The 14,072-nt window shown below is 37.6% G+C and overlaps 1 protein-coding gene across 2 annotated transcripts; it reads right to left on the bottom strand.

The window, feature by feature from the left end:
• Positions 1 to 258: 258 nt before the first annotated feature.
• On the bottom strand, positions 259 to 13,205 carry CPSF2 (cleavage and polyadenylation specific factor 2). 2 transcript variants are annotated; one of them, XM_009483392.2, is made up of 14 exons: positions 13,033 to 13,205; positions 11,389 to 11,548; positions 11,192 to 11,297; positions 9,524 to 9,653; positions 9,079 to 9,194; positions 8,313 to 8,500; positions 7,598 to 7,888; positions 6,387 to 6,487; positions 5,843 to 6,043; positions 5,017 to 5,169; positions 4,202 to 4,427; positions 2,021 to 2,320; positions 878 to 1,012; positions 259 to 783 (listed from the first exon to the last, which is right to left on the bottom strand). In XM_009483392.2, the coding sequence occupies exons 1-14, from the start codon at positions 13,179 to 13,181 to the stop codon at positions 691 to 693; spliced, it is 2,349 nt and encodes a 782-aa protein (XP_009481667.1). In that variant the 5' UTR covers positions 13,182 to 13,205; the 3' UTR covers positions 259 to 690. The 2 variants fall into 2 exon arrangements, with proteins under 2 accessions (XP_009481667.1, XP_075568236.1); XM_075712121.1 differs by lacking the exon at positions 5,017 to 5,169.
• Between the last annotated feature and the right edge of the window lie 867 nt (positions 13,206 to 14,072).

Here is a 14,072-nt window from a genome sequence, read left to right as displayed (position 1 = left end):
CATCTTGGAGTACCTTTCCAAAGTAATTTTTTGAGCCTGCAGATTAATACTTTATATAGAACACAAAATGCTGTTCTGGAACAAATCAGCAAGATGGAGAAGATACAACATTAAGATGCAGCCAGATTAACACTGGGGGAAAGTTTAGGTAGTCTATCTTTAAGTGGGCTCTTAAAAATGTACTTTAACTAACTTACATTTTAAACAAAAAAAAAAAAAAAAAAAAAAGAGAGATATACTTGAGACTGTCCCCTAAACTGAAGTTATTTAAAAAAAAAAAATAAAAACACAAAACCAAAACAAAAAAAGAACAAAACCAAAGAAACCCACAGTTCCCTATCTAATCTTATTTTAGAACAGAAGAATGACTTTTATATATTTTGTACTCTTTGGCAGGGAATCTATGAAACCAAAACATGTCCTGGCAAACCGAACCTTTCCTGAGAAGGGTTCATAGTCATAAACTTGTTTATAATGTGTTACATGGGAGACGGCAAGTCATAACAGTTTGAAAGTCAACAACATGGAATGTACTAACAGATTTATGAAGAATGACAGTAGCAGTTATTTACATGTTCGGGTGGTTAATTGTTCTTTATGAATTAGGTTTCCCCTGTATAAATTAGAAAACTACAAACAGTCAAAATTGTCTTTAAAAGTTCAAGTAAAAACATCTTTGCAGCACTTCCCTTAGACAATAGCGTATTGCTCGTATAAAAGGTCTCTTATCCTATAGAAGTCCTGACACAGACAGCCTTCCAATCCAATGCGCCCTGTTTCAGTCTGAAACAAAAGACATGTTTCAATTTGTTATGTTTACACGTAATTTTCATTCAGAATATTATTTACCAAAGAGTTTAAGACACAGAACACCTACCCTGCGAACAGCCACCAGATTGTTGCACACAAGCACTCCTCCTACAAATTCAGCTTGTATACCTTCTCGCAAGAGAACTTGCTTGAAGTCAGACAGTCTTGGCTCATTCATAAACACAGACTGATGTCCAAGAACCTTTAAACAACACACACAGTTTTAATACTTCTGCTACTTAATACCTTCCATTTTTCCAAAGATCTCATCATTGTGTTGGCAGCAGTGCGGCCTAGACTACAAGACTATAAATTAGAAGATTGGTTCTATTTCTGTTCACTTGCAGCAAGGCATTTCCAGGATAGGAAGGCCTTAGAAGTTATCTGTTAAGTAAAGGAAAAGCTTCCTTCTTTGCTCATATATTGAAGACAAATGGAAAGCTGTCATTGAAGATCCCTCTTCCAAGCCATGTTATGCCAGGGACAAAGCTGCAGTAAGCTGCACTGCTGAAGTACATACTTATTTTAGTACTTATGAAGTACATACTTCTATGACAGTTGTCATGAATCTGAACAGACTTTAGAGTTGTCTCCAAAGTCATCTAGCTCCTAGAGCAGACTACATTTAAGACTGTGCAACAGTATCTTAAAACGCAGTTCCAGGATTAGAAGGCATTACTATGAATTGTGCTGCAATGAACAGATAAAATAGTATCTACTCACATGCAAAGTATTTTAAGAGTAAAGATAAATTTATAGAAAAGATTAGATTAATGAACTCTCAAATCACTATTACAGAAGCAGAGATGTATGAATTTCAAAGGTTTGTATCTCAAGTATCGAAAAAATTTTGGATAGCATCAGCAAAACATAATAAAATCCAGGAGTGGCTAAATGCCAACTAATTTCCAAATTTGCAAGTACTAACTACAAATATGAAAGATGCTAATTAAAATCTTATCTTCGCAAATAGATGGTACTGTATGCTAGGCACTGTTAGCGGATGCAAGAGATCATCCTTGCTGAAGAGCACAAAATCTGAACAAAGAACAGTACCAGGTTTAACAAAGAGAAAACCAAACATGAAAATCCAGTTTCAGTTAGGCTTTCATTTGAGTAAGATCACTATATCAACCTCTAAGCACTAGAAAAAGACAAATGGATACAGAGCTCTTCAAAGAAGAAGTCCAGATCAGCATAATTTTTGTACCTCATGAGGTGGCAGAGGTTCCAAAGTAGGAATGATCTCGCTCTCCTCACACATCTCCTTGTCATCGTCACCAAAGAGGCTTTTCATGGCCTTCTGTTGCGCAATGACACTAGAGTCTGAAGAAGGCATATCCACTTGCATCTCTAAGTCTTCATCTTCCCTCAGCTCTCCCTCTTCCAAAATAACTCCAGTATCCACTTTCGAAACCCGCATGTCCAGAACACCATCTATCCAAGCCAACTCAGCATCCTTGGCTTTACAGAACTGAAGGGAGCTGACAAGAGAATCTTTTAACCTGACCTGGGTTGCACAAAAATAAAAGCACTATTAGTTTGACAGAAAACAGAGAGAGCTCTTACTTCAAGCTTTAAAACCCAGCAGTTTTCCTTTCACTGTCTCTCCCCATCAGTTTGATTCATACTCTTTTGGGGAGGTAAAGGAGGGAATTGGTATCACCAAGGCAAGGTGTTTGTATACTTCCAAAAAGTAATTTGGATGACCCTCAAGCCACTATTCAAAAAGCAGCAGAGATGAGTACCTTTTTTGTCTTGGTCAAAATAATAATAATAAAAAAGAACCTACACAACTGCAAACTTGAGTTAAACTTACAGCAAGAGCAATCAATTTCTTTTAAAACATCAGAAACCTTTTTTGCAGCCAAGGAGTTCCTCAGTTGGCCTTAGTAAATTTAAGGAAAGTTTCTGTAGATACATTTAGGTTACTGAACAGCAGTTCCAAATTCAACCCTCAAAAAAATTATAATTAATATTTTATTGTAAGAAGCGATGTTGTAAATATTAGATTTTAAAGTGACCAAAACATTACCTTACTCTGATTCCTCTGGTGCATTCCAGGACTTTAACCCATTAAATAAAGCCCTACTCTGAAAGACTGTTCTCCACATGACATTGTGCATGACCCCATAGCAGACTCCAGGGTGCAACTGTATGAAGGATACTACAACTAACTATCCATCTGCAGCACAGTTGACGCAACAGACATGAAATTCTGATGCTCCCCTCACATCTATTACTTTCTAATTCAATGTCTCCCACGTACTTCATCTGTTCAGAAAGCTTCAAACAGAAAACCAAACTAAAGCTATGCAGGTTTTTTCCCTTTATATATATATAAAAAAACGAAATTAAATACAAAGTAATCACAATTTTATTCAGATAAATATTGTGTGATAAGTTACAATCATGTCACTTCTTACACACTAGCAATCCTCATAGCTTTAAAGAAAAAACCCCCAACCAACCAACCACAAAACCAAAACCCACAACAATCAATAAACCAAACACAGAAAACACCACTGTTTTAAGACTGTCAGAACTGGATAATTTTGAGTAACTGGAACTTTCCACTTCTAACAGAGTAACAGATTTTTCTCTGGAAAGAAAGAGAAGTACCTCTTTAAACAATTCTACTGATGTTTTTCTCCTAACTTTAAAAGGCCAGAAGGAATAAAGGACTAATGCCTCAAGTGCATGTGAGAGACTTTCCTCTAAACTTCAAAAGTTGAATTGAGACCATACACAATTTTCACATACTCCACACAAATTATCCAGGTTTTCTTATTTAGAGCTTAGCCATGAAAATTAAATGCAATATATTAACACAGTGCAACACATTATCATAATCTCACTTTCCAAGAACCATCACATTAACTTCTTTTTGAGGGGAAGGGGCGTCTTATTTATCTATTTTTAACATTAACTTGCTCCTAACTTTACATGTTCATTCTCAGATATTATTTAGGTACGAAGGATTTTTTTCTCTTTGCTCTCTAAGGCTCCACTTCAGATTCCAAAAAGAATCTTGAATTGCAAGTAGTGTACAGTGGCACTCTAAATATAGACCTTAAGAATCTATTAAGACTTGAGTAAAGCAAACCAATGTTCCCACGGGACACGAACCTTGCCTTCTGCACTACAGGTAAAAACACACTGATCTCATGTTTAAGCTTTTAAACACTTCTTATGAATAATAAGCATAAGGAGAATGCTTACCTAGAAGACAGAAAAACGCTACTAATGCCTTGATCACACGAAACCACGCATACACATAGGTAGTATTGTCTCTCCTCTCCCAAAGAATGGCGGGCCAAATTAGAGTCTGCCAATACAGCTCAACTACAGTTCACAGTAGTTACACAACTAACAAATTCCAGCACCTTACCTGGTAAATGTGAGTTTCGCTGGTTGCATCTACAGTTTCATGCAGTTTTGGCATGTAAACTTTAATATCTTTTCCACCAAAAGCTCTGCAACATTCTGCAAGGTCCTGACTGGCCTCAGGTGGTCCATGGACAATGATCAGTTGTCTTGGTTTCATTTGGTTAATAATTTTTTTAATTGAGTCCCCATCTGAGCGTCCTTCATAGTCAATGTATGTAACTCTGGCTCTAGTTTGAATTAAAAACCCAAGAATAACATTTTTTTTAGTTTAAAAGATTAAACCTTCGAGTGCTCCAAAATATTTCATTTAAAAATAGAAGATATTTTTAAATTATTCTACATCAACAAAAGCTGTGAGCACAAGGTATATTATGAATCAGTAAAATACAGAATTGTCAAATGTCAGCATGTATGTGTACTTAACACTATAAATTCCCAAAATTCACTTACATAATTATCCAAAACATGAGATAAGCATATTTGAGTAAGTTCTTTTTTTAACAAAATACATATACATTTGGGTATCTATGCTAACATACTTTTGGACCATTTGCTCTTCCTCTTTCACTTGTCTCCATCAGACAGGGAACAAACTGCAAATTTCTTAGGAGTGGGGAACCATAAGACTCTGTACTGTGCTCCCAGAAAGACTAGTAAAGAACTAACTTAGATAGCTTGGGGGGGAAAAAAGGGAAAAAAAACCCCAAAAGCAAGTCCTTTCCCACTTTCTTAATTCCAAGCTAGCCTTTTACCCAATTTGCACCATGCTCATGCCACCATTCTAGCAGAACTGACAGGAACAGCAAAGCCACTCACTTAATTTCCATGGATTCTGTTGCAGAAATACATTTGGTAGGGACATCTGACAAATCCTGGTCCATAGGCTCTTCTCCATTTGTCAAACCAGATTCTAATTTGCTTTTTTCTTCTTCTGTTGCTTGAAGTTCTGGAACTAGAAAATCCTCAGGTCTAAAGAATGAAAGGCATTTTTCTTTTAATAGTCTCACAGTAAAACCAAAGCACTACATAATATAAAACCAAACAATGCCAACTATTACTACCGAGATGTTTTATAATTGTTATTGCCAATAATTTTATTATGCTTGCCTTCAGTATTTCCATATTTGAACAGAGCTCATTTGGAAAATAACACCTCCCTATCTTAAAAAGGAACTTTGATATCTTGAGAAATACTAGCAAATTGAGGTTTTCTAACAAGTATTCCTTACACAAATAGCACAAGTATCACTAGATTTTTCTACGATGAACAATGTTCTTTCCTCTCATTATAAATTTATCAAAATTATGTGTAATTTAAAGCAGGAAAAAAGTCAGGTTAAAAAAAATTAAATCTTCTATCTTATAAAATAAAAACAAAACAAACAAACAAAAAGCCTGGAGTGGAAACACGTCCTAAGAGGTGCGAACACAGGCCAAGGATCAGCACTCTGCAGCTTCAATCCTATCATAAGCTTCCTGTGAGACTTAGCACAAACTGTCCTAACTGTTCAAAAGTTACTGCAGTTGGAAGAGTATATAACAGTGCTGCAAAAGAGACAAAAAGATGATTTTTACTTTTATTACTTCTATTTTTGAATTATTTCATAGCTACTACATGTTAGTATGCATTACCACCACATACTTGATAATCTCGCCATATTCATCCCATTTAATTCTTTCTTCAGGGGCTGGAAACATTGGATAAGATTTCTTTGCCTGTTTGAAGAAGCTTCCTTTCCGGCTACCTTCACCTTTCATCATCAAATCATGTTTGGTCTTATGTACAGTTGGCTGATCAATATCCTCTTCAGCATCACTCTCATCACTGGAATCAATATCTGCCCTGAAATGACATTCCAAAAAACAAAATCCTAGCACTCTTTTTCTTCTTCAGGTTTAATATTACAGAAACACACTGACTGGAAAATAACAGTTGACATAACACTAACCAAGGATGAGGACAGTTTATGTGTCTGAGAAAGAGCTCAGTCAAACAGCAGACAAAACAGGTCTATCGTAACAACAGACTAAACACAACCATTCCCAATTCCTCAGTGCCCTCAGACAAGTCTATCAAAACTATGATTTTCATTTATCCCTGTAAATGGTTGAAGCAGCAGAATGATCACACAGAAATCTCAACTCTGACCATACCAGCAGAATGCAAGAACAGCCAATATACTTACTCTTTAGACTGTTCTAACTTCTTAGCTGCTTCTTTCTTTAGTTTCTCCTTTTCTAGGTACTCTTCAAGTTCTTTTCCTTCCAACTTTACACGTTTTCTCAACTGCAGAGAGAATTAAAATTAATATTATTGTGAGTAGCTGACATGATTTTAATACCTTTCCTACACGCTGCTGACGAGTATTTCAGTACCAAGAGCAAGTACAACTTGTACATCACATACAAGACCAGCTTATGCAAATGTGTGGCACCTTGGCATGGCAACATCATGACAATATTATCAATTAGTAGAGTCTACTTTAACAGAAAAACATTTCTAAAAGTATTAAAATCAATTAGCTTTACAAAAATTTCTTAAAAAATCTTCAGAAAATACCTCTCCAATAAGTGAATGTAAATACTCTGAGATGAGCAGTGTTTTTTTAATTTTTGTGTCACTAACATCAAACCAGAAGAACCTGGCAAAGTCATAGTAGCAGGCAAAACAATGGTAAGTTTTGTCTCTTGCTTTCTGAATATCAAATTAGAGTATAGGTCACTTTAAATAATACTGAATTCTAGTAGTAGTCTAATAGAATAATTCAATGCTTCCAATCCAATCTAAAACTAAAATAAAGCTGCATCAACAGGATTGAAATTATCACTGCAATCACAGGGGACGCCCATAAATTAACAACGTCTACCAGAGAGAAGTAGACGCCGGTATATAAATTATTGAAAACAATTTGAAAGCATGAGTAACAATTAATTGCGTTCCAATTCCTGTCTTTTGCTTATCTTTATAATTCTGGTGGGATATATTATATTAATTTGACTTGATTCTCCCCTCATCCAACACCAGAGTATTCTCCAGCAAGAATAATCCATCATATACTGCGATCTGTATGTCAACTGCAAACAGAATTTTTTCTGTAACAAAAACACGAAGGAAAGTGTTGTCTAAAGGTAAGTGTTTAAAAGCAACTTCATGCTCATCTCTGTGAAGTATTAATTTTGCCACAGCACCAAAAAGCATTTTGCAGTTCCTCATATGAGACCTATTTTTATGTAAGTTTATCCACAATTGGTTAAACATGTAACATACTGATTTCAGATTTCCTTCCACCACTAGAAGCATTTTCAGTAGATCAAAAAGGAAACTAAGTTCAGTTTTGCTCATATGCCCCCAGATGGCCCACTATAAAAAACTTTGAGATATACAGACAACTCTTACCTCAATATCTATAACTTTTTCAGAAGGATTATCAATCAGGAATCGTGCTAATGTTCCAGGTGTGGTGCGATAAGTTAAAATTATAGAGTTTTTGGAATCCTGGCACCATTGAATGAAAAGATCTCTAGAAAACCCACACTCTAAGTCAGGTTGACTGGCAAGAACAACTTTTGGACTAGGCACTCGAGCCAGATCTGACAGACTATGACATAAGGAGAGATGGCGGAACTGAAAAGGATTGTTTCTCTTGTCTTCAAAGCACCTCATCAACTTGTCACTCATCCATTCAACCTAAAATATGTATTAAGAAAAAGTTATCGATAAAAATACAAGTTCTACAATAATGTACAAACCTGATATGAGGTACAGGATGCAATATACACATGACTACATCCATTACTTCTCAGCAAGTGTAGAAATAATGCTGAGTGTAAACACCACAGAAACAAGTACTTTAAGTCCTCCTTTTTAACAGCTATAAACTACACTAACAAGTCTTGTGACAAAACCAGAATTAAGTGTCAAGAAACATGCCCATAGCCATGACTGGACTCTCTGTTACTTGATCAAAAGATCGGAGACACAAACACGCCCTATAGAATAAGGACAACACCCAGTGTTTAGCCATTTTTTACTGTTAAAAAGAAAAACAAAATGCTTTTGCTTACATTTTCCATCACCCTCTTCATAATTGCATTTTAAAATGAAAACAAACCTGTGATTTAGAGAACTCCACTACATTGTAGCTGACGTTATTCAAAAGTGCTAGAGAGTAGACTCCTAATCCTGCATCTTTCGTTCTCCAGATCTGATCAAGAAGTTGAGCAAGTTCCAGAACTCTGCCTGCTGTATCCACGGCTATTAATACATTTCCATCACCTCGTAACGTCTCCAAAACATTAGCTAAGAAGAATTTAAAACAAAACAAAAACCTACTTATACTTTGAACCAAAATTCGTAGCTTGGGTTCTTTTGTTTGTTACATCACACTAGCAATCATAACCAAAAGCAAATTGATCACAGAAATACATCAAGACTTCAAAAAAAAAAAAAAAAAAAAAAAAAGATCCAAAACCACATTTCCACCAAAATTAAATGGAGCTGGAGTTTTCTTGGTAGCTCTGAAGATCTCACTGCCTTGATACTCCTTTTTCTTTCTTTTTCTTGTTTTATTAAAAAAAAAAAAAACAACAGTAAAATGGAGTTCAAAAAAGAATGTGTTGAAGAAGGTAATTTAAAAATCCCTTAAGAAGAGATTAATTGATACTGGGTAAAATACACTGTTTTCAGATACGGTTCATTGTTTTCAGGAAAGTGTTTAACCCACATGATCAGTGCCATCAGAAAAAGGTAATTCAATATTTGTTAAATTTTAATAAAGATTCTTAGTTTGGATGCTGATTCATTTCTCATAGAAAAACAATTTACAGTGGCTAATGAATCACATTACTGCTATTTTCAAGCCCAGACAGAATACATACTCAGTAGCTGTTCATCCCTTTGCTTCCTCCTGGGTTGTACATAAGTAGCATTAAATGAATCTGTAATAAGCAATGAAGGCCTGCTCAACATTTCCAAGGAACATCCATTCAGATGGCTGTGGAAAAAAGGCGAAATCTCACTTTTTGCATTTCTATTTTATAAGAAAAAATATGACAGCTAGCTTCTAGATGTTGCATGTACAGAAATCAAACTCCTCACTAGCTGAATGTTTCCTGCTTCAAACTTACAGATAAATAAAACTGAGTGGAATGAAGAAACCCAGAGCTAATGCTTGTTTCAAATTGATTAATCTGAATGCAAGTAAAATTAGTGGTCGTCTTATGGCTGAAAAGGCACTGCTACTTCCATACCTGTTTATCACACACTAAGTGATGCACACCTAAAACAACATCTAGGAAATATATATTGCTATGTTGAACTTACATCTCCCTCTTGTGGTTGAAATCAACTGCATAAACAATTTCTTCCTCTCCATCCTTGACAATCTTCCAAATTGTGCCTCCTATCATGTGGCCAGCTGGCAATGGTGTGATTGACAAACCATGTCCTTTGCCTACAAAAGTTTTCAATATTTTAGGTACATTACATGTATTAAAATCCATTAGTCCAAATAAGAGAGAGTAATTTTAAACAACCAGGGAAAAAAGTCAAATGAGGTATGAAAAATCAGTAACATATCTGTCCTTCCCATCTAACCAGGAACTTCAAAATTTCTTGCAATTCAGTTCTATTTTGCCTCCAGAAAAAAAAACTAAAGCAAAGATCACTTCTTTCCTCCACTTCCCGCCCTTACTCAGAGGCACTGCAGTACTCCTGTAACTATAGACCTAAACAACAGTAAATTATATAACTAACATATCTCATGAATGCAAGTACACTGGTGAAAGGCAGACCCCTCTCCGGGGCAACACAAAATGTTTGTTCTATCATTCACTGCCTAGGTACTTACAAAAACACTGCCTATGTACTTACAAAAACACATATAAATTACACAAACTGGAAGTTTCCCAGAATGACAAACATGCAAGTTAAATAATACCAGGAAAGGTGTTGATATGCTGCAGTCAGGGATGACAGATCTTTTCAGCACCTGATGCCTTTTTTTTTTTAATGCACTGTTGCTCCTTGTCATTGCTACTAGCCTATATCTTTGTCACAGTAAAATTAGACCAACCCCTGATCATTACTTACTGACTTTGCTGCGTCCCACCATCTTGAACAGCAGTGCACATCTTCAATAATAACAAAAGCATACGTTACGTTCTTAGATGCATCCACCCAGTCTTTTCGAATCACTTCCATTAAATATGAAAAAAGTAGGGTGTTTTAAAAAAGTTGTTCACTAAAATTACTTTTAAGATGTAGAAGTTGGCAGCACAGACATAGCCTTGCTACAAATATCTTGAAAAAGGGTCAGCAGCCTTTCAAGGATGGCATCCCATTTCTGTTTTCCACGTTACAGGGCAAGTATTTCGGCAAGCAGCGTTCAGGAACAGGGAGATACTGCATCTCAGAGACAAGCTGCTGGTGTATATGTCTGTTCAAAACCAGGGTCTCCATTTCATCCTGATCTTTAAATTCAACAAGAGTGAAAAGCTGCTGATTCTCCAGATGCCACAGTTCCTAGCAATAAGCTATGCCAAGTATCATTCATAGTCAGTGAAGACCTCCACATTTAAATCATCCACGTGCTGTAACTTAAATCTCTGCAACCTATTCATTCTCTAGAAAGTTTTCCTGTGTGTTACTGGCTACTGAAGAGTTCGGAGGTATCTACCACTGGGCATCAGTAAATGCTTTTGAGAGACATGAGCAAATTCCAAGAAAAGTTACAAAAACACAAGAGAAACAAACATCTAAATATGCTCTGGCATGACCTCCTCCTCATTAAGTGGAAATTCTACCCATTTCCACATACAATTACTGAGGCAAACGTTCAACTGATATAGACTGACACAGGGCTACTGAATTCAGCCCTGCAAAACGCGTAACATTTCAAAACTTACCCCCTTTTAAAAAAGTTCCTTTAACTTTTAATGACTCTTGCATTTCACTAGAAGTCATTTATTGAAACTTTGGTGACAACTTTACCTTTCAAGTTCACAATCTGAGAAAACTTCAGCTGCTGTATCTTATCAAAGGCTGCATCTACATCATCCAATGTAAAGAGTGTGAAATCTTCAGTATTATGGCGGGACTAAAACAAATAAGAAGTACAGAGCATTCAAGAACCTGAGCACTCTACCATACCAAACATGCTGTGTATGAAAGTATCAACTTAAATATACCTGGTAGAGATCATACATAAACATCTGTCCCATTTTATATACAGGAATAGTTGCATAAATGGCACAATTCAACCCCATTTTTCCAACTGCATATGGAAGAGCACCAAGGTGTAGAGGGTCAGGATGAGAAAGAAGAACAGCATCAACCTGGTGTACATGTCTACAAAAAGAGGGACAACAGAAGTTGGTGAAAAAGAGTTCTGTATGGTCTTATACACTCCCTGTTATGCCTATTTTGAGAATACATATGCAGTCTGAATGCCAAACAGGAAAATTTAAATCCTTCCAGGTTTAGAACAAAGTTTTTAAAATAATAATTAAAAGTTACAGATATTTCCTCACATTCAAGTACTTAAAAATGCAAGTGACTTCTGAAAACATAATTTCAAGGTCTGGAAGACATATGTTTCACATCAAATTCTTGATTAGAAACACCTTAATATATACTTGGACACCAGAAAGTACATTAACTGAGGGGCCAAAAATATTACCAGTGCAGACACACTACAAATTGTTTACACATCTAAAAACCTAAACCAGACTACAACTTTTCTTCTGATGAGAAAGACCAAAAACAGCACCAAAGACACAACAATCCTTAAACTGATAGGGATCGAATCAAAGTACATTTCTTTAAAAAAAGGTCAAATAAATATATCATTTAAGAAAAGTAGCACATAAATTTTGGGCATTTTACTCTTTTTAAAAACGGAAGATTTTTTTCATGCAAAGTGTGGCATAAAATAAGAACTCAGACTGAAAACTTACTACCTATCATAATTGAAAAACTTGAGGGCATAAAAGATATGCAACAAGTGAAAACACAAGTTGGGCTGAAAGCTTTTTGTTCCTTCACACAGTAGCCGAGGCACACACATTCTTCTTGATGGCTCGTATTAAAAAGGGGGTTTTATCTAATTGCTTCTCAGATAAGACACTCAAAAAATTTTATAAATTATCCTTAGTACATAATAATCCCCAGTTAAAAGACTTCAAACACTACAAGTGTGTCACTGCTAGAAAAGTGAATCTATAAAAATAGCATCACAAAGCTTAGTCTCTTTCAGGAATTTCCATGTTTCAGTTCTAACCTTGTAATCAATGCTTGCATCAGCAAAGCTCCTTGCTGTAAACCTGCAGAAGTTCAGTATTAAAAGTCTAGACAGGTTTATTGCTTTGCAGGGCTGGGATAACTAACAGAAGCTGTTTTCCTGACTGACAGTCTATTCAACTTGAAACAAGAGGCAAGAGTTGAACTACTTTGCATTCAGCCCACAAATACTAAGGATTCTTTCATTTAAAACTCTGTTAACCATTCTAAATTAGTTTAGAGCCAAGGTCAGTCTCCCATAAACTCTGCTCTGTGTCATGTTTATGAAAAAACCAAAACATCCAAGCCAAAACACAGAACAGTCTGAGAAGGTACAGTTAACAGATGTAACTCATTAGACTCACAAAAAACCCCACCAAGTTTTTACTGGAAATGTTTCAGCAGCATAATTCTCTTCATATAAAACATACTTTAAAAAAAAAAATTTGGATTTAACATCACCATACAAATACCATCGCATGGTATTTTGAAAATTTTCAGAAAAGCACAAGACCTATTAAAAACCAAGAAAGTGTATGAACTTAACTACTTACTTCCTCAGAGAATCAATAATATCCATAGAAAAGTTTTCATCCCATCCACAGTCCAAAAGAAAACGAAATTCATCTACTTGCAACAGATAGCAAAGGGCAGATTCCTCCTGCACCCCTGAAAGTGTAGTCAACTTGATAATCGATGTCATTTTCCTCTGCAAGTGTTTAATCTCCAAAAGAACTGATCTGAATGGGGGAAGAAAATGTTTCATTGACTAATCCAAAGGAAAAGTCTGTTAATTTAGATCTAACTTCATAAGTTTCTCAGAATACACAGGATAACAGTTGTGAATACTGTTCAATACACCAGCTATCAATTAAGCCTCAGATATCAACTTTTGATCGTTGTGGATCTTTTGTTACTAGAAAGAGGAGGTTTTTTACAATAAAAAGAAAAGGATGGCTACGAGCAGCGCAGTTAACAGCAGCCCTGCCGCGGGGGCCGGAATGGGGCACCCGGACATGGCGTATCCAGGGCGGCGGCCCCTCAGGCCCAGCGCCTGCACGGGGGGGCCCAGCACAGGGCGGGCCGGGGGCTTCGCACGGCGGCTCCAGCGCCCCGCCGGGCCCCGCCGCCCGGGCCCACCGCCGAGACAGCGGCCCGGCCCTGATGGGGTGAGCCTCGCCGGCCCGGCCCGGCCCGGCCCGGCCTTGAGGGGTCGAGCCCTGTGCCCCCTCCAGTCCCGAGAGGAAGAGGAGAAGGAGCAAGAGGAGGAAGAGAAGGGCGAGCTCGCCGAGGACAAGCGAGCGCTGCACGCCTCACCGGCGGGCCGACCCGGCTCCCCGCGGGGAGGGGAGGGGAGGGGAGGGGAAGGAAGGAGAGGGGCGCCCAGCAGCGAGGGCCGGGGCCGGCCCCGGCGCTGCCCCCGAGCCGCCGCCGCCGCTACCTGCCTCGCGGGCCTCCCTCACGCTCAGCGGGGCGCACGCCCGCCGCCTCCGCCCGCTGCGGCGCCCTCCGCCATCTTGGGGGGGCGGGGAGAAGGAGGAGGGGAGGTGGAAGGGTAACGGGCGGCACCACCGCCAGGCCGCCGGGGGGGGAG

Source organism: Pelecanus crispus, chromosome 6, assembly GCF_030463565.1.
Source record: "Pelecanus crispus isolate bPelCri1 chromosome 6, bPelCri1.pri, whole genome shotgun sequence".
Taxonomy (NCBI): Eukaryota; Metazoa; Chordata; class Aves; order Pelecaniformes; family Pelecanidae; genus Pelecanus; species Pelecanus crispus.
This window is presented reverse-complemented; position numbering and strand designations above follow the sequence as displayed.

Excerpts from the sequence above, each read along its gene's own strand:
- CPSF2 (XM_009483392.2), bottom strand. The coding sequence starts at position 13,181 with ATGACATCGATTATCAAGTTGACTACACTTTCAGGGGTGCAGGAGGAA. Across the intron at positions 9,195-9,523 it reads TTCAACCACAAGAGGGAGAT|CCATCTGAATGGATGTTCCT; the intron begins GTAAGTTCAACA and ends TTTTTTCCACAG. Across the intron at positions 2,321-4,201 it reads GCGAAACTCACATTTACCAG|GTCAGGTTAAAAGATTCTCT; the intron begins GTAAGGTGCTGG and ends TGTGCAACCCAG.